Source organism: Populus trichocarpa, chromosome 3, assembly GCF_000002775.5.
Source record: "Populus trichocarpa isolate Nisqually-1 chromosome 3, P.trichocarpa_v4.1, whole genome shotgun sequence".
Lineage (NCBI taxonomy): Eukaryota > Viridiplantae > Streptophyta > Magnoliopsida > Malpighiales > Salicaceae > Populus > Populus trichocarpa.
The window spans coordinates 5,015,534-5,036,295 of NC_037287.2; the positions used below are offsets into that span (position 1 = coordinate 5,015,534).

Sequence of the window (20,762 nt, forward strand, 5' to 3'; positions counted from 1 at the left end):
GGAAAAAAAAAACAATAAAAAAAACATTGGTTATATTGTCCCATTAAATTTGTTGCACTACCATCTCGAACATAATTCATACGTGAAGACCTCAAGTTTCCATGAGTTTGTGAATGTGGAACCACATCAATTAAAATATCATTAGGAACAAAATTAGGACTGCGATCAAACTCGGTAAATGCCACACATCTTGATGCAACTTCCTTCTTATATAATTATGAAGTGCCATGGATACCACAACAATCTGAACTTGTGTTTTGTAAAGAAACACATGCATGTTCTATAAAATTCTCCATCTTTTTTTTTCCATACTCCAAATGTACATTCTATTACACAACATAATTGAATATTTCTTCTTGACTTTGTGGTTGGCCTCGTCAATGAAATTCTTAAAGATGATATCTCTCACCTCTATATGGCCTTAAGAGATCGTACTCATTTGGATATCCAAAATTGACATTGCAATACTTCCCTGCAATAACAAAATGTTTCTTTGTAACTTAATCCTTATTACTTACTGAAAAATTAACTTGTCTAAATATAATAACATTTACTTTGTTTTTCCCCAATACTTTCTAGTGACTTTGAAAATTTGATATTAGTGCAATCGCCTCAAGAACAATTTTCGTATCATATGTGCTACCTTCTCATCCAGCTTAAACAAATGTATATTGCATGTAAAAGTTACATGAAATCATTAAATTTTGTGTCGATATATTTTTTCTGTCAATAAAAGGTATTTGATTTTTTGATGATACACACACACACATATATATGCCATCGATAGATCCAATACAATTCGACAACAAAAACAAGAAGCAAAAAACATCATTTTGAATGTAACAAGCTGGAATTCATACCAAATACTAATCAATATTATTTATGCATAAAACTACATTAAAGTTACTCTGAAATGAGGTATATATCATGGATTCATGATGATTTCTCATGGTGTGTTTGAAAATATCGAGTCTTGTGGTTTGATGATTTCTACTATTAGTAAACACACTGATCACAGAACTTTATTAAAATATTTACTAATAGTTTCACCAGAATGTTAAAATCTCTTATTAACTTCTCTATTTGAAGCATCTAGTGCTAATGTATAAAGAAACATGTCAATCTTTTCAATAACACTCATCCTCCTTGATGGTTTTAATTCATATGGGGTTTATAAATCAAAACAAAGATTTTGAAATGTCGATGTATCCATCCTAAACATATTAACATAATGTTTCCAATGCTCATGTAAAATTCCGTTCAAACATCACATTCATGTCTTGTAAGAAACCATACAAGTTTTTTTTATAAATATAATTATTATAATACATAGCGAGAGCTTTGACTATGCATAATACTAGTTTACGACGATCATATTCTCTCAACCAAAATGGCTCACCTTTCTTATCATCATCGTTTTCATTGTTGTCGTCGTCATCATCATCTATATTGTTAGCATCACCACTATAATTACCCCCACCATCATATGAAACATATTCAATAACACGATTCATTACATTATCATAATCCCTATCAAATAGATCATTAAGCCATTGTGCGTACATATCTATAATGAAAAATAATTTTTTTTAGTCAAATTAACTCTTATTTGATCAATAGTTTCATATTGTTGTTGAGTTTTACTATGGACACCTACCACAATAAATATATCACCTTTTCAAAAAATTAATGGTGAGACTTGAACCTAAAACCTCTAATTGATTTTTTTTTCCGAACCATCCATTGAAGGCAATATTAAAAGTAATTCACTTAGCATGTCATAATTTACTTAAGGCACAAAAAAGATGTAAATCATATACTTATCACATGCTTTCAAGATATTAAGAGAGGGTGGCTGAGCATAAAGTATAAATCTTAAGAGTCAAATACAAATCATAAAATGCAATATGTTTGTTAATTTGAATACATGTTTTAACATAATGTTGTATTGTTAATTCAATATTTATTAATCGGTGGGCATGATAAATGTAATTATTCAAAACAGAACAAGATATCGCTTTTAAAGTGTAAGGTCATAATGAGTCATTATCTCGGACCGGAAATTTAAGGTCTTATGAATTTGTTTGTTTGATTTCTAAGTAATTTAGCATTTACATCTGCTGTTTGGTTTTGGATAAAAACACGATTTCTCTTTTCTAAAACAAGATTCCAACATTCCTAAAAATGTTACATGTTCAATAATAAATATAACAAAACAACAAAATTGCTTTATGGAGGTGGGTACAAATTTAATTTAACAATCCTGTTTTGTCAACTTATAACTTAACATTACAACAATATAAAAAAATTAATTACTTAAAGAAACTCACAAACAAACTCCATATTCATTTGCAAAAAATAGCTTTTTAACATATATCTTTGACAAATAATAAACAAGCAAAAATCATGGAATGCAATAATTGTTATGCCTATTACAATTTAAAAAACAAAAGGCGTTACTTATACATGTATCTCAAAACAAATGCTACACAACTTATTTAATACTATGACTTTAAAATTTTTAACTCATGAATATGAAAGAATATATTTGAAAGTGATATATGAACCTTTTAGAAAATAATGAATTATATAAGAGTGTGTCAATATGTTAAAACAAAGTTTAACAATTAGTTGTTGCAATTCCAAACAAATTTTTAAACCCAACTATTCTTACCTAAACTTCTCACAGAATAATAATCCAAGTCAATACCACTACAACTACAATATATCCAATCAATCTTAAGTTATGTGAAGAAGTTCTACCACACATACTAGATTTGAAACAAACATCATTACTAGATATAGTTTACACAATACTATATTATCTCTATTTGAAATAAAAATGTATTACATGTCGAGCAATAGAACAATAATAGAGGAATTTCAAAATCATCAACAACATGGTAGCCATGTTTATCACAATATTGGCAAGCAATAGATAAAAGTAACAAGCATCATCCAAACTGTTTTTGATATATATCAATTAAAATTAATATATGGTTTATGAAGAATTTTACACATACATAAATAATACAATTTATAGCATGGAAAAGAAATTGTAATTACTTCTCTAACACAAACAAAATTAAAATAGGAACAACAATCAAAACACAAGAATGTTGAACAATGTTAAATGCATAAAAGTTATTTTTTTTTAATTTAAGATAAGTCAAACATTATTAAAAAAAAATTAATATGATTTAACTAAGATAAGAAGATTGAACTTAACCTCAGGGTCTAAAGTTTGATCTTTTTTCAAACATTAATTTTAACCAGGAGAATTTTCTTTCTATATTTCCCATTGTTTCCCACATTTCTCTCTTTTTTTTTACTAAGAAAAACTTAGTTGCAAAGATGTACACCTTGTTGCCAAAATCAACACCATTAATGGAGTGAAACTCTTGCATCACCTCTTCTATGTTACATCATTTCCTATCCCTAAAAGTGGATGTGTAATCACTCATACTCGCTATTAACCAATTAATCCAAGTGTGAAAACAATTATGCTCCCGCTCCCATTCCAGAACCCCTCTTTCTTTCTTTTTTCACTTATATATGTAGATTGTTGAGTGACTTTCCTCTTCCCACCACTATTGTAATTGCCACTACTTTTTGCAACATTAACACAAGCAACCATGTTACTCACATCATCAATAAAATCTAGTAAACTATCCTCCTCTAAATCTCCACTTCCTTCCTTAAGATTGAAATCTCATTTTTAGTATTCCTTAATCCATTATCCCTAACTTCATCATCATCAAACAAAATTCCTTGAGATGGAACCCAAGCAAATTGTCTAGTTGCAACAATGTTGGTAAATATATATAATGTCATATTTGCAACACATGATGGCTCAATACCACAATGCCTAAACTTTTTATCTCCTTTTATTTTCCTACAATAGAGAAAATAAATGCAATTAATAAATCAAAACAAATAAAAGAAAAACTTAAACCAGATTAATATAATTGCAAGGCTAAATTAACACTAAACTTATATGAATTTTGGATTTCAACCACTCATTAGTTAAAAAAATTATCCCTAATTTACTACTCCAACCAACTTCAGTTTCAGATATTAAGTTTTTCCATATCCTCCAATCTTTTTTTCATTCCATCTAATTTATTCTTTAATTGTGCTTTTTGTGAATGTATGCCTAGTCTGGTCTTTAAAGGTAGTTATAATGAATTTTCATCCAGCTTTATCAAAATGCATGTTTGGTCTTATGCCTTTCTCAAAAGCCTTGATACATATGTCAGAGAAAGTGTGCACCATCTCTCTAGTCCAATACGCTTTATCTTGACCTTGAGAACCTTCTTGATAGATATGTCACAGAAAGTATGCACTGTCTCTCTAGTCTAATATGTTTTATCTTGACCATAAGAACCTTCAATATCCTTAGTTTATATGTTTTTTCTAAGCATACAATTAAACAATTAATGTCCTAGGTATAATGTAATCATTAATAATGAGCATATACATATGGGTAAAAAACTTTCAAGGATAGTAATGTATAAATAAAGTGTTGTTGATAGATAATATGAAAAAAAAAAAAACATAATAGGCATGTGGAAGGTTGAAACAAAGTAGCAGAACACATAAAGGAAGTATTAAGCTAGTGACAAACATAAATATTACTGCTTAAGAAAAAAAAAGAGTTGTGACATATCATGTTCAAAAAAGCAGTGAAATGTTGTCTGAAATTTTCATCAAATGAAAATAATAACAAACAAAATTAGCAGCATGATAAAGAATAAATAGTAACTCTGTAACCAAAGAAAAAAAAAAGCATGACAAAACATATAAAAGAAGAAGTATGATAAAAACAACAACATATATTGTACCTAAACCAATAAAAAAATAGCAATCTCATATGATGTATCTGCAACTTATAGACAAATAATGATAATACTGACAACCTTACTAGGGCTGTTAATGCCAAGGGATGGATTCAATTTGTTATAGGAGAGTCTGAGAGCTTCCATTCAATTAAAAATGATATTATTCAATCTGATTTTCAATCAAAGTAATTCTTTTTTTGAAGTTTATGATGAAATACTAAAATATATTATTCCTTCTTAATTTTGTTGAGTCAATAACAGTGGAATTGGTGATGAGTTTTGAGTTAATGTCTATGTGAACTTTGTAGTTTAGTGAAAATTTGCTTGATTATGGATGACATTAGATGACAACTTATCTTTTAAACCTTAAAGAAGGCATCACAATGTTGATCATGCAGGTGATCAAAGACATTTCACATTGCAAATGACAATTGATTTTAATGAACATATAGTTTTGAATTCTAGGTTGTTTAAGATCAACATAGATTACCTAAAAACCTAAAGACATAATTGAAAGATAACGCAATCAAAGATAAAGAATCCTAAAAATATTACGTAACCTATGTAATCATCAACATCACATAATTGATTTCATTCTACATATAGTTTTGAAGTGAGGATTTTGGAGGAGAAATTGGATTACTTGAATGGCAATCCCCATCTACTATTTACAGTTACGATCTGGGTTTTCTTCTTCTTGTTGAACCCCAAGAATTAGCAGGCTATAATTTTTGTTCCTACAATAAGAAAAAATAAAAAGCTTTAACTTAATAATGAAGAAGGTGATGATTTTCGCTTGAGAAATAATTACATGACATCTAACATACAAGGACTGGAAATAGGAACAAAAGATTGTTAGGGCTAGCTTACTAAGATTTATTGATGTAAATTACAGTGGTTTGTCAACGTAGAAAAGAAGAAGATAAAAGCAAAGTAGATTTAATGGAAGGATATTAGGGATCTTGAAAGAAGATAAAAGTAATTTTTTGCCCATATAAAGTTTGCCCACTCGATTTTTGGGTAAAGATTTTCATTTAGAGAGAACAATTGAGATGTGACCTTAAATTGTCAATCTCAAAACAAAACAAAAGCAAAGCAACAAGGTAGGTAAGTCCAAACATCACTCAATGAAACACATAAGAAGAAGAGGCTGATTGGGAAGATGATGAAGGTATTTTGGTCTGTCAATAAAACAACAATTCTTTTCTCTTTTTTTGTGAAAAGTTGATAAAAGCGATGACTTAACTGAGGTTGCAAATCAACACAAAATCAATTTTGGAATGTTTATTATGAATGTATGGCTAGACCACCAAATTCAATAGATCCCATATTCTAAAACCGTGTTTTATATGTTAACCAAATTATGTTTTAATATTTAATTTTATACAAATCTTACTAAAAACTCTTTCATGAAATCTTGGTCATAGAAAAAACAATAATTTATAACTCCTTTTAATTCTGCCTTTTAAACTGTAACTATAAAAACTATCACAATACTAAACATAGGAGCACAACATTGACATTGCCTATATATATCTTCAAACACTCCCAAATGGCTTTGGTAAAGAGGACTGCACTTTAATGAGACTAGAGTAACAAACTGCAATTCTCAAATGATCAAGGGAGGCTAGTGAATTAAGGAGTTTCTATCACAACAGTCAATACTGAATAGTGCATTATACATTGAAAGTTTCACAGAACAAATGTTAAAATTGTATTATGTTATCTTCACCTCAACCATAACTAGGGTTGATATTTGCCAAGATACAAGTCAGAAAATTTGATGTCCAGTCTGAAACTATTCCTGGAACTAAAGAGATTAATCTCAGCATAAAACTCTACCACTTTCTGCTAGCATAAAACCCCAAATTGCAGATGTCTATATCCAAGTCTAGCATACTTCAACACAAGATCAAATTGCAGATGTCTTTATAAAAGGTCATACTGCAAATCAGTAAGGTCATACTGCAAATCAGTAAGGTCATACTGCAAATCAGTAAGGTCATACTGCAAATCAGTATTGCTTTCTAAGAGACAAAATCTGTGTCTGTCTTCTTCCCCACAGTTTGAAGGGGGATGTTAGAGTATTGAATAGCATAACAACCTCAGCAAAATTAGGAACAATTAAAACAGAACCAAGCACATGAGAAAGATCAGAAGAAGATAGAGAAAGATAATCTGTTATCGTTTAAATTTCAAATACCTGTACTTATCCTCTTTTCAAGTGGTATGCACGCGCGCGCACACACACTGTCAAACATAATGAATTAAGAAAGATCAATTTCTTCAACCTCTATTAGCATAATGGTAATGGGAATACTAGTTATCTATGGAAATTCAGAAATTTTCATCTAAATTTCACTGACCTTGTGTGCATGCAAGACATCATGAACAATAAAGCACTGGGAAGGGTATATATAGTTCTTCAGATCAAGCCAAATGAGATCATAAAATCAAGAACGTCAAATTCCAGCTATTTACTTAGCTACGATGATAAATCATCAGCTATCTAGCATGCTACTTCCAAGAGGAGTATTCCATAACAATCCTATGCACACATTAAAATCAGATTCTGCGAAATTTGCTTAAACTTCATCATATTTAAAATGAATCAGGAAGAATCTCACCGCACAAGTTTTTCTTAGTGAACTACAACTACTACTTCCAACTCTTCAAATGCTAAATCCTCATTCACCATTTTATTACAGTGCAGTTTCAAACTTTAAAAGTTAGAATAATCGAAGTGAATTTCCATCAACATGTAGGCAAAAATATTCCATTTTACCTGAATCTCCAGCAATTTATGGATCCTCTTGCAAACAAAAGTTGGGTAAGCATTGCTTGCTACTTCTCCTGCTTGCAAACTCTTATAAATATCTTCGATGAAATCCCACTCTCCGCTGAGAATAATCCTGTCCAAAGGATAAGCCTCCTGGGGAGTATTGGCAAAAGAATCATATGGTGGAATATTTCGAGCATCGATCGTGGCCACGAAGAGCTTCCTTGTTTACTGGGGCATTTTCTGTTTTCCTGCCCAGATCCTTCTGGGAGAGAGGATCATCTCCCTTCCTCAGAGCCTGCATTTTTTTTATCCTGCAGGACAACAAAAAATTCAGTGCTGTCTGCAAAAATGCTTCCAACAGAAGCACACACTTTCCAGCTAACAAGATGTTCGGTCAAAACCTGTACTGAAGCATGGGTGCAGAAAACATGTGCTGTTTGTTCTGCATAGGGATCCTATTTTGTAGAAACACTATCACGAAAAAAAATTAAGGATCCAATTTGGATGTTGTAGCTCAAATTAATCCTATTTATTGTCTCATTAGTTACAGATGACCCAACACAATTTTTTTTTTTTTTGTATATAATCATGGCTAGATATTATAGATTTGAAAGATTAATTTGGATAAATTCAACTAGTATTTTTTATTTATTTTTATTTTAAGTTTTTTCCTTTAAAATTTTATTAATTAAGAATATAATTTTATAATTTATTTTGATATATTTTCTACCGGATTATTATATATAGAATTATTATTCAAGTTGTAGATTTACAGTTTAACCTATATTAATTCGATATGTTATCATCTTAATATTTTTTTTATAAAAACTCATCAAATTGTATTAATATCTAAAAAAAAATTGCCAAATAAAAATTATATTTTGAATTAATTGTTAAATTTTTTTATTAAAAAAATATATTATCAACGCTTAGAACAATTTTTTTCTTACGTGAAAAACAAAAATCTTCCGATACTCTAGTGGTGTGTGTTTGGTATTGCGGTAGCTGTTGTGGTTTGAAAAAAGTTGTTTTTATAAAAAAGTACTTTTAGTTGAAGTTGGTTTGAAAAAATAGGTGTTTGGTTAAAAATATGGTTGAAATTGAGGTTGAAGAAAAAGTAGTTTAATGTGTTTGTTTAAGAATGCTTTTGAAATTGAGGTTATAAAATAATTTTAAAAAATATATATTAATATTGATGGTTTTTAATTTAAATATTATAGATTTAACTATTACTATTATATCATGAAATAAATAATACTTTATATAAAATATTTTTTATTGTTCCATTAAATTTTTTAAGAGCGCAACAACATAGGTAAAATATAATCAGGAATAAAATTGGGATTGCGATTAAATTCTGCAAATATTATGTCATCAAGCGATCTCCATCTAATTTATATAGTGTTATTGAATAATGTTTAACACTAGTTTTTCGAATAAAATACAATTAAAAATAAAAAATATATTTTTTATTTTGTTAGATCAGACCTAGTTCAATGCATTTTTAGCGTTGAACCGGACCAGTCCGGCTAAAATAATAAAAACAAAAAAAAAACACTTGAACATGAAACATGAAACATGACTCCAGTGTTCATGAGTTTTTCAACTAAAGAAGCAGTAAATAGCTGCTTCTTGCAAATTGTAGCTGTGACACAATTAATAGTAAATCCCACCAGTATAAATCTATTGTTAAAGCATTACTAAATAGTTGAGTTGCGTTCAAGCAACCAAGTAATAAATGTGATTATCCCTAAAAAAATAAATAAAGGGATTTGCTTTGCGGGATTAAAGAAAAGGGCTATGAGCTGCTACTGCTAATGGGTTGGGTTGGGATGTCACAAGGCCGAAAAATGCTTTCTTTTTAAGGCCTAGTGGTTTGAATTTTGTGGTAGTAATTTCTTGATCGGCAGTATCAATCTTCCAGTCTAAACCTCCGGTCTTATGCTTAGAACTCGCTCACTCACCCACAAACAATAACATCAGCAGCCGCATATTCTCTTGATCTTCATCAAGATGGAAGAATTACTAAGAAACTAGAGCACCCTCTTCTTCTTTCTTGTGCAAAGTTCACTTCTTTATAGGCCATACTGTAAGCTCTCTCTCTCTCTCTCTCTCTCTCTCTCTCTATATATATATATATATATATATATATATATATATAAATATATATCTGTTACTTTTTTTTTAAAAAAAGAAGAAATCTTGCATGTTAAAATTCGTGGTATTTGTTTCTTGGTTCTGATGCAAAAGTAAGCTTATTTATCATATGTTTCTTGATGGATGTTTTTTCATTGTTCATTGAAATATGGATAATTTATTGATATTTTCAAGATCAAAAAGTAGTCCCCACCCCACCCATTTATTAGCTTGGTTGTTTGCTGCGAGTCTTTATGCTAAAATAAGCTTCTCCAACCTACATTGATGCCAGGCTAGAAGTTTTGAGAGACTTCCTTCGCTGAAATATGGTTTTTTTTTTTTTTTTTTCATTTTCAAGCTCTTGTTGGTTTTGGGGGTCATTGCATGATTGTTTTAGAAATTCTAGCTAAACTAAATTTCTCTGAGAGTGATTGATTCTTTTTATTTTATGTTAGAGAAAGGGGTTTATTTGTGTTGCCTCTGGAGTGGATGTTATAATTTACTAGAACAGTTTGAATCTAAACGATTGTTTTTGTGGGATTTAGTGAAATACTTTGTGATGGACACAATCGGAGTGCGTAAAAATTGCCACTTGATGTTGGATTTTGTTTGGACATTATTTTGTACAACTGGATTGATTCTTAGATTGAACTTGTTATTGAGCTTGTTTGTATTCTACTTTAAGCAATCTGGTGATTCTATTTTCTTAAATTCTCGTAAACGAGGCTCTCCCATTCTCCCACGTGGTAGTTTCTTGGTGGGACCTGGTATTTTGTCAATTCTTCCATATTGCCCTTTTCTCTTACATATTTACGGAATCCATGATTGCATAAATCAATGTTTTATTTTGTTATGGTTATGTGATGGATTTAGTTGTATTTATGGGGGTTGCAAATTTATCACCTTTGCATGGCTACTGCAGCTTCAAATAATCCTCTCTCATCTTTCTTTCCTGAAGTAGCTTTAAAGTATTGCTTGTAAGACCTTAGTAATTCTATCTGTTCATTTGTGATAAGGGAATGCACTTTTCAAACAAACCATTCTATGGCCTTATATTTGTGCAATAATTCTGTAGTTTGATGGGAGCCCAATCAGGGAGGGATTTATGTAACAATTGGTACAGATGGATGTCGATGTTAGTGATTGTCTAAGGTTTTCGCTACTTGGAAAATTATGCTCATTTTTTTACAATCTCTCATGTCTCTTTCATGGGTTCTGGTTACTTCTTAATTCGTAGTTGCTGAATTTCTTTTACCTGCAAAATGCTATTTGTTTCATTTAAGTCACACAACTTCTGTTTTAGGATTTAACTCTTTTTCATACAAGGTGGGACTACTTTTGTTTTCATATGTTAAAATTCTAGATTACCTGATTGATTTGATTACTCTTTGTATTCTTCATGTTAGAGGCTTCATTGTATTAAATGCATTAAGTTCTTTGTTGATACTCGATATCCAGCATGTTACATTGTTTTAAACATCCAGCATATTTCATTTTGTTTTGTAAGTCCATAAGAGTAGGCATCGATGGGAGCTGAAACACCAGCTTTTTTTTTTTTTTTTTCTGGGATAAATGAATAAGGCATATTTACTATTTTGGGTGCACAATGCAATCTATCCTTTTCAGAAAAAAGAGCCTTTCTGTTAGTCTTACTGCAAGCCATACAGCTAGCTTGTTTGGTGCTGGCTTGATGCTGTATGTGTTAGTTTGTGAATCTAAATGTTTTGGTCAATATGCCTATGCTTAGTTGTTGATACCTGTCAGTTAAAAACTGTTGGTATTTGACAGGGGCGAAAATCTGTGGCCATAAAGAGAGTTTGTCGCTTCTCTATATTCTCATGCAACTAGGTTTTCTTTGCTTAAAGGAATCTTGGACATGGGAAGTCTTTATTTTCCATATCATGTAACAGGCCATTAAGTTTAGCCAAAAAAAAAAAAAACAAAAAATAGAAACCACTATTTTTTTTTTCTTTTCATATACACATATCATGGTGGTGGAAAAATTATATGTTCTGAACCTCATCTGACTGCATCGCAATCTGCAAAATTTCAGCTTCATTTTTAGAACCATTTAGGTCCATTACTGTACTGTGAAGTAACTCTTTTTGATGGATTGGAATCAATAATTCTTTGGCATGGTGAATGAGTTTGGTTTTTGCAGTCCATAACTTTTTGAATTCCAAAATTATGTGTGTCATGAACCTCATCTAACAGCATCGTGAACTATAAAATTTCAGCTTCATTTCTAGAATAGTTTAGGTTCATACTGTATTGTGAAATGGTTCTTTCAGGTGGTTTTGGATCAATTACTCTGGCTTGGTGAATGAGCTTGGTGAATACAGTAACTTTTTAATCAGCAAATGGGAGATTCAAGATGCTTAATGCTTGTTATTATTCTTGAGACCTTTGAAAAATTTATCTAGACAAGTTGCTTGAGGTGTTTTGTTGAACACAGGGCATTCCACTGATGCCATGAACCATATAGAAGATGAGTATGTTCCCATTAGAGATGCGGAGGATGCCCAACTGGGAATGTTTGACAAACCCCTTCCTTGCTTTGGCTGTGGAATTGGATGGTTTTCGTGAGTATTGCTTCCCTTCTTCTCCCTCATTGCTCTCACTCATGGATGCTTCTTTTTACTGCTGCCTCTTGCTTGGATTTGTGTTCCCATTCTTTTCTCATGGATTCGCCGTTTCTCTGAAGCCTTTTGCTTGGATTTGTGTTCCCACTGATGTGGTACTTCTCAGCAATTCTCTACTTTGGGAAGTACTATAACAAGGATCCAAGGGAGCGATCTGGCCTTGCTGCGTGTGCAATAGCTGTGAGTGTTGAGCTTAATTATTAATTTTTTTGTAGCATGGTTTGTCTTGCTATTTTCGGTAATGCAGCTGATGTAACATCAAATATGATACCTGTCTCTATTATTACTATGCCATTATTAAAAATCCATAGCTTGGGAAAAACATGAACTCATGGGTTCTAGCATTGGAATAAAGGCTTGACAGAGCATCATGATGCCAGTGGGTTAGATTGCCATTTAGTTCCAAGTCAGAATCACTTTTAAAATGCTACTGCTTGTTTTACATGGGCTTCTCCACTTAATTGATGAAAGAAGCCTTTCCAAACCCAAAAGAGGTACAGATTGAGCTTTTCATTGTAGTTTCCTATCATAGAAAGAGCAATGCTATGATGAGGTGACAGTTCACGTCCTTTGTGCCGGGGGCACATTTTTCAATCACATAAACACTTTTACCGTGAAGTATTTCATGATAGGTATCAAAAAAGTTGTCTGGAAACTGGAAAGTACTTAATCTTGGGAGAGACCAGAGGTTCAACGTGACTGTGCCAACCATTGTACTAATTGGTGCTCCCAGAGGTGTACTGAGTTATCTATTGGACATGCTTGGGATGAATCTTTGTGTTTATGTGGTTTGTTCGTGAAGTAATTATCTGTCTTTTATTTTATTTGATTTCCTATTACCATGAACATTGCAGGCTATAACGTTCACAGTAGCTGCGGTGATCACTTTGCTCGTTTATTTGTTGTGATTCTTGCCTCTACAATTTCATCTTGTGGCTGCAGTGTATGTTTCTAAACAATAAGATGAACCTGATCGTGAGCGGTCAAGGCTCTCGTGCTCTAGTTGTAATGGGCCAAGAGTAAAAGAATATCAGCACGGTGAATGATCGAGCTATCTTAAATCTGTAGCTGCAATTAATTTCTCCAGTCTTGTACATAATACAAAAGTGTTGTATGATGATGGGCAAAAAAAACAGAGAGAAGAAACGAAAGAAACAACGAAACTGTTAAATGCCCTCTTTGTGGGAGTATGTAAAGTGTTATATCAAACTTACAGAGCAAATCACTCTGTATTTATGCGATGATGCATTAGAAAATGCGACATTCCTTGATATATTATTTCAGAGTTTGCTGGAAGCAGCAGCTATCTCAAATTGTTGCAAATTGACAATTGAAGGAAAGTGACTTCCAATATGAAAATTCCCCGTGTTTATTTCATGCATGCCTTGCATTTTTTTGAAGCTACTCAGGATCTTAAAAAGGCACGTTGCTTGTTTGCAACTGGGATTTCATGTCTATTCGATCCATTTCCTCACTGCGGTTGGATGAGGTCCGTGCTGATGCATCTAGCAGCCAGAACTGCAATTCATGTCCAAGAAAAGAAGACGATTTGGTTATATGTAGTAGTAGTGGTGATAGAACTTCTGCCTCGAATTTCGTTGTAGTTATATTTGCTTTGTAATTAATTGGTTGATTATATTATTATACGTGATATTATTATATTTATATAAATATATATTTTATTATTAATAAAAGCTTAATTTGTTTTTAATATAATATAATATAATATTAGATTAATAAATCTAATATTTGATTTATGAATCTAGGCTAAAGATAGAGTTCATGGGATAAAAATGCTTTGCAAAGAAAATTACATGTGCATCGATCAAGAACATTTTAGAAACAATGCTTTGATGTAATAAAAATCTTATAATTATAGAAAATATTCAATAACAAAACTTTATATTAGGGTTTTTGTGTGATCCTTTATTCAACATAATTCTATGTTTTTATGCTTGCTATCTTTCTTGTGTTGCTTCCTTCTACGTCAAATGGTATCAATCCCCAATGATCTCAGGTTATTTGCTTGTTGTGTGATGGAATAACCATGGATGGAAGATGTCACAGAGCAAAACATGTTCAAATAAGAGAGGATAAATAGATTCTCTCTCGAGAGAGAAATATCCAGGAGTTGGTGATAAAAAACATGCAGAGACAGATTGTAAAATTAAAAAGATATATTCAAGAACCAGTGATACAAGTTATGCAGAGATCAATTGCAAAATTAACCTGATAATTGGCACAAAAAAAAAAAGAAGCTTAAGGGATCATGAGAAGAGTGATTATAGATTTATAACTAGTTTTGAGAACCCGTTTCAAAGGCATAAACAAAGGAAATAACTTCTTGATTATGATGAATATGATATTGAAACATAAACTTTTCATAACTCTAATTCTTATGTGGATTGAGATCAATCATCAAAATTTGATAAGGAAGAAACTTAAGATGTCATTAAGCTTAAGGGTTATAAGAATCATAAAAAAATTATACATTAGGATTTACAAGGATTCTCTCATGAAAGTGAAATTTTTTTTGATACTCCAAAAAAGTGTTTTGGAGCTAGTTTTAAAGATATTAAAGTATTAGAAATTCTCATCCATAAAGAAATCAATTGATTAACCTATTATTCATTACCAACAACCAAGTGTTAAAAGTTGATGTTTGATGATTTCAAGGTGGATTTGGGATTGTCGACAAGGGTGTATTGCCAAAATAAAGCATCCCAGTTATTGTCAAGGTGTATTGCCAAAATAAAGCAGTGTATTGCCATAATAAAGCATCCCAGTTATTGTCAAGGGTAATAACATTATACTGAATTTTGAGTTTGAGTTTGAGAAGGTTACTATAAGAGTTTTTTCACATGGTCTTCGAAGTAACTCTAAGATTAATTTCATTGTTAGAGAGCATATTGTTGACATATATGATGTTATGAAAAGGCTGAGCACGTAAAAGATTGAAAATTCTTGATTGAACATCCATAAGATCAATGCAAGAACAACTTGAACTCAATGACAAGTTCTTTCCAACCCGGGGATACTAATGTAAGTGATTTTTTTTTTCTAATATACAACTTTATGTTAATGGTCATAACTTTTAATCTAACTATTGTATCAGATTGAAATTTTTCTAAAAGATTCTAATGGCCCTAGTTTTTATAGGGTTATAATTTCAAGAATGACTTATAACAAGGCCCATAAATTACTACTCAAGATTTGCAATATTTTTCTCCATAATTAATTCTTTTCCCTCTTTAGTTTGGAAAATTAAATATTATGCTTAATAATTTATTTTTTCTAATTTTATTATCACTTTTATTGTTTTTCCTTTATTTTCAATTTTTTAGTTTATTTAGGTTGTTTGTGGGTTTATTAAGGAGTTGTAAACCTCTTAGAGAAGTAGATTACCTGAACAAAAAATATTTAGTAATAAAATTTTGAATTATGATTTTTATGTGATACACTTTTCAATATAGTTCTATTTTTTGTGTTTGTTGTCTTTCTTGCATTTTCCATCCATGTTTGTTGGTATCAGAGCCTAACGATCTTAGGTTATTTGCTTATTATGTGTTGCAAATTCCATGTTAATTGCTCATTGTATACTGAAATAAACATGGTTGGAAGATGTCGCAAAGTAGAACATGTTCAGGTAGAGAATACTAGACCTTTATAATTACTACAACCCCTACCCATACCTAACAAACCTTATACTTACACTCTCTTATACTTGTTTCACATCTCTCTCTTTATTAGTATGCATAGTTTATTCAAGCTGCTACTCAGGGTAGGAAGATGCCTATCTTGTACCTGCTTTATACTCTATTTTATGCTCTTATTTATGCCTCTATTTATAGGCTCAATGGTGATAAACGTTTTGCTAAACCAGGTGACTTTACAGCCTCTTTAGCCATTTTTTTTACTTTCATGCATGGTTGCCAACAACCCACCAAAAGTTATAGCCTTTTTGGACTTCTAAGTTAGCACCATACATTGCATATTTCATGCATGAATTTAAGTTGTTACCGTGGCTTTGTTTCCATATCTTAACAATCTTCCACTTAAAGACAAAAAACATCAAATCTATCATCTAACCTTAGAGATTTGCTGATAATTTTTACAGTATTTCAATTCCTCATCCTTTAATTAACTCCCACTCAATCTGAGTAGCCATTACTTGAAAACCCCCCATTTGATTTAAGTAGTCGCCACTAGACTCATTTCTACTTGATTGAAGTGGTCTATCTCCCAATATTATGCTTGTTCTAGCTAAAACTAGTGTTTGCAACTCGCAACACTTTCAAGCTTAACCAAACATAGATTATATCCCATCAGTAAAAATGTTTACATCCACTTCTCCATTAGAAAAAACCAAGTAGTAATTGCTATCACAAACCATAAGTCCAACACTCGTACTTTTTAACACAAAGAAGAGTGTTTCGTTGGCTACTTTATCTCTCATTTTGGATGCATGTCAAGTCATTTTTAAGGCACCATGTTTGCCAATATTTGAGAGAATTCTTGGTCAGATTTTCATGTACTCGCCAAACCTTTATATTACCAAAATCAACAAAGCACCCCTCTGTTCATACTAGAGGATCATTTCAACAAGATGACATTTCACACTTTTAAAGAGTGTTCATACTTGCCTGTAGCATTTACTTCATTCCTTTCTTTGAGCTTTGCAATATTTCTTCTCATAAAAATTTCATGATTAGTCTAGAATGATCAAACAAACCTTCTTTCAAGGCTTCTAACATCCACTATAGTTAAGTTTTTAGTATAACAAATATTTTTTTAGTATCATAGTATTATCAATAGCTCACCGCTCTTTCAAGATTCTATTCATCCATAAGTTACACTTGTTCCATGTTCCACCCTAGGAACCACGTCTTACTTCTCTATGAGTCATCTGCTCTTAGTATAAAAGTCCAACTAGCTCTCTACTTTTACCATAAAGTTAGCCTATGAAAGTCAAACTACACTTGTTTTCATACTCTTCTTAACCAATATTCCACCATCGACTAAAAACTTATCATATACACCCATATTTAGCCATAAACTTGGTTGCAGGGAGATATATATTTAGGCTATTATTTGAGTCTCCCACCTTTTAACCAAAGTGACTACAATCTTTTTCATAGGAAGATCATTTTTTTTCTTTTGGGGATTCCTTGAAGTGACTTCAACACTTTTTATTTCTCATATCTCTTCCATTATGTGCACCAATAAAAAGAACATGACTGTTAATCTCTTAGAGTTTTTGTGTCTTCTATTGTAGCGCTTACACCTTTTCACCGAGGATGCTCATTAACTCTGTCTACACCTTTTAACCAAGGTTTCTTCATCTTTTAATACCAAACAGTCACACCTCGTTAACCTCGATGCCTATACAATAGCTTTTCTTTGAAAAGATACTACTATTGTCTTCCTTTTAAGAGCTTAAGAGACTTACTGTTATACAATGTTTTAACCCAGTCTTTGCTTTAAGCTTCACTAGGAACACTTTTATAATTGAACTTTATATCTTATTTGTTAATACCTCATTGGATTTTACAGGTACACCTATATATTTTCATATGCATCAGTACAATTTTTGTTCTTCAGGTTTCCCTATTGCTCGCAATGTTTGACAACAACTCTTTCTATCATATCTCTCTGAGTATAAAATAGGGTGGCAATCTTCTTTCTATTAGTGTATTTCTCTACCTCTATTTAGAAAATTCTAGTTAATTAAATACTACATCTCTATAGAAATCACACTTCCATCAGATCCTTGAACATGTAAAACCTGATTGTATATTTTCTATTAGCTTGCTAGACCATCTCCATTTCACTTTAAGCTGAATCATATATGAAAATAGTATCATGTGAATAATATTTCTACTAATTAAGTTGTTAGGAAAGATCACAAAGGTTACAAATGATAATGTTTAAAACTCATTCTCTTTAGACATAATTTCCTAGATTATATTTATTTATCCTACTGACTTTCCATATACATAACAAGTATTGTATCCGTGAATAGTACCATAAAACAATTTTTAATTTTTAACTATGTTGTGGCTATCCTTGACAGTTCTTCTATCGCATACTTGGTTATGAAACTTTCTTTTCTGATCTTACCATAAGTGATATTAACATCTTGAGTTATCTACCCATCTAATTTCTCAATACTTGGCAAGACTATCAATGTTATTAATTCATCAAGATTAGTCTTTCAACACTTCACACCCTGATCTTTCCACATGATCGGGTGTTTAGAGTATCCAAGTTTTTCCTTTCTACAAGGAATCAAGCCATGCTAAATTCTTTTGATAAGGCTAGCTTCTCATCTGAATTCTTGCACAATAATCCAACACATGTATTGGGCTAACATATATAATTTTCTTCTTGTTCTTCTTCAACTCCATTACCCACGAAGATGGTCTTTATATGCCACATTTATGGGTGATCTAACTCATTATATCATTGTCATCACTTACAAGTCTGAATCTAAAAAATAGAACCATATTATTGCACCCAAAATTATCAAATTTATTGGAAACAACTCTAAAATTGTCATGATCGCATTTCAAATAGCTTTGATTTTATCAAAATAAATCTAGCCCGATTGATGGTCTATATTCAATCATAAATCTTATTGCACATAAGATCAACTATACTAGATCTTACCCATTAACTCGTGGCTCGACCCAGCCAATATATGGCTTTACTCGACTAGCTTAGCTCATCTTCAGCTTAGGACCTACCTTGCTGACATGGTTGATGACTTAGATGCTAACAAAGGATACACATCACATGAATGTCATCACTAACATTATCCTCTTATTTTAGGTAATTGATTTGGGTCGAGTTAGGTTGATGGGTTGGGTTCTAGTTTATTTTAGTGAAGAAAATGCATAAGGCATGCTTCTACTCATGGTTTGACTATATAGGTGACATTGTGGCACATACATCCTTGTTGGACATTTGGTTTGCACATGATTTTCACCTTTATGCTCCTATCGACCTCCTCCTCACAATGGTATTGCTAAAATATATTTTCAACCATTTTTATATTTCATAAAAAATCAAATGCTATATTTTTTGCACCACAACTCTAATATCACTTTTTAGAACCATTAATCTCTGTCCAAAGGCTAAACACAACATCTTAACATGGCTTAACAATTTGCCTACATTCACAGAGAAACCAATATTATTAGATAGGAGAAAACTAAAATTTACAATACCAATTGAGAAGGACAAACCTCATGTTACACTCTTTTGTGGTTCTCTCACCTCTCTCTATCACTTAACATAGCCTATGCAAGCTGCTGCCACAAAGACAACTGCCTTTTTTGCACCTGTTTTGTGCTCTCTTGTATGCTATATTTTATGCTCTCATTTATGAGGTCAATGGTGCCAAGCTGTCTATTAAACTAGGTGACTTTCCAGCCTCTCTAGCTGACTGCTTTAACTCCCATGTATGGCTGCCAACAACCTATTAAAAAGTTTCAGCTTAACCCATTAAGTTGTTGCCAAACTGTCTATTAAACTATGATTTTTGGGCTATAAAGATGGAGACTATATTTATAGCATATGATCTATGGGACGTAATAGAGACTGGTATACAACCTCAGCAAGCTCTTGAGGTCGCAGAAGGCTCTAGAGATGAAGAAAGTGAAGCTGAGCAAATTTCGATGGTAGCATCCACTACCTCCAATGAAAACAAAATGAAAAATGCCAAGGCATTGAGTCTCATTCAAGGAGCATTAACTGATGAGCTTTTCCCTCGCATCAGAAATGAGAAGACTGCAAAAGGAGCTTAGGATGTCCTGAGAAGATAGTTTAGAGGAGATAAAAAGGTAAGAGCGGTAAAACATCAAGTAGTTAGAGCAGATTTTGAATATATGAGAATGATAGATGGCGAAAGCTTAGATAGTTATTTGGCTAAGTTTTTTGGAACTGTGAATAATCTGAAATCACTTGGTAAGGATGTGACTGAAACAAGAATTATGCAGAAACTCTTGATGAGTCTAAGTAGAAGATATAAGTCCATTGTGTCTATCATTGAAGAAACTTGAGATCTTGATGTTCTTAGAGTAGAAGAAGTTATAACATCTATTAAAGTCTATGACAAGAGGGGAGGACCTGTATGATGAGAGAGATAAAGTCATAGGAACTGAGAAAGCTTTTAGTAGCTTCAAGGTTGGATACAACCATGTTTATGGTACACATAAGGGCTCATAGGGCAGATCAAATCAAAAGTGGCAAGCATAAGACAAGAGGGGATCAAATTGGTCTCAAAACAGAAACCTGAACAACTATAATAACTCAAGCTGGAATAATAGTGCTGGAGGAAGCAGTCAAGGAGGTGTGAAA

At 31.9% G+C, this 20,762-nt stretch overlaps 1 protein-coding gene across 2 annotated transcripts; it reads left to right on the top strand.

Moving 5' to 3' along the window:
* Positions 1-9,498: 9,498 nt before the first annotated feature.
* On the top strand, positions 9,499-13,778 carry LOC7480506 (60S ribosomal protein L18a-like protein). 2 transcript variants are annotated; one of them, XM_024596346.2, is made up of 4 exons: positions 9,499-9,712; positions 12,051-12,341; positions 12,464-12,581; positions 13,256-13,778. In XM_024596346.2, exons 2-4 carry the CDS (start codon positions 12,232-12,234, stop codon positions 13,307-13,309), a joined length of 282 nt encoding a protein of 93 aa, XP_024452114.1. In that variant the 5' UTR covers positions 9,499-9,712; positions 12,051-12,231; the 3' UTR covers positions 13,310-13,778. The 2 variants fall into 2 exon arrangements, with proteins under 2 accessions (XP_024452114.1, XP_024452113.1); XM_024596345.2 differs by having other exon boundaries at positions 9,501-9,712; positions 12,215-12,341.
* Positions 13,779-20,762: the final 6,984 nt, after the last annotated feature.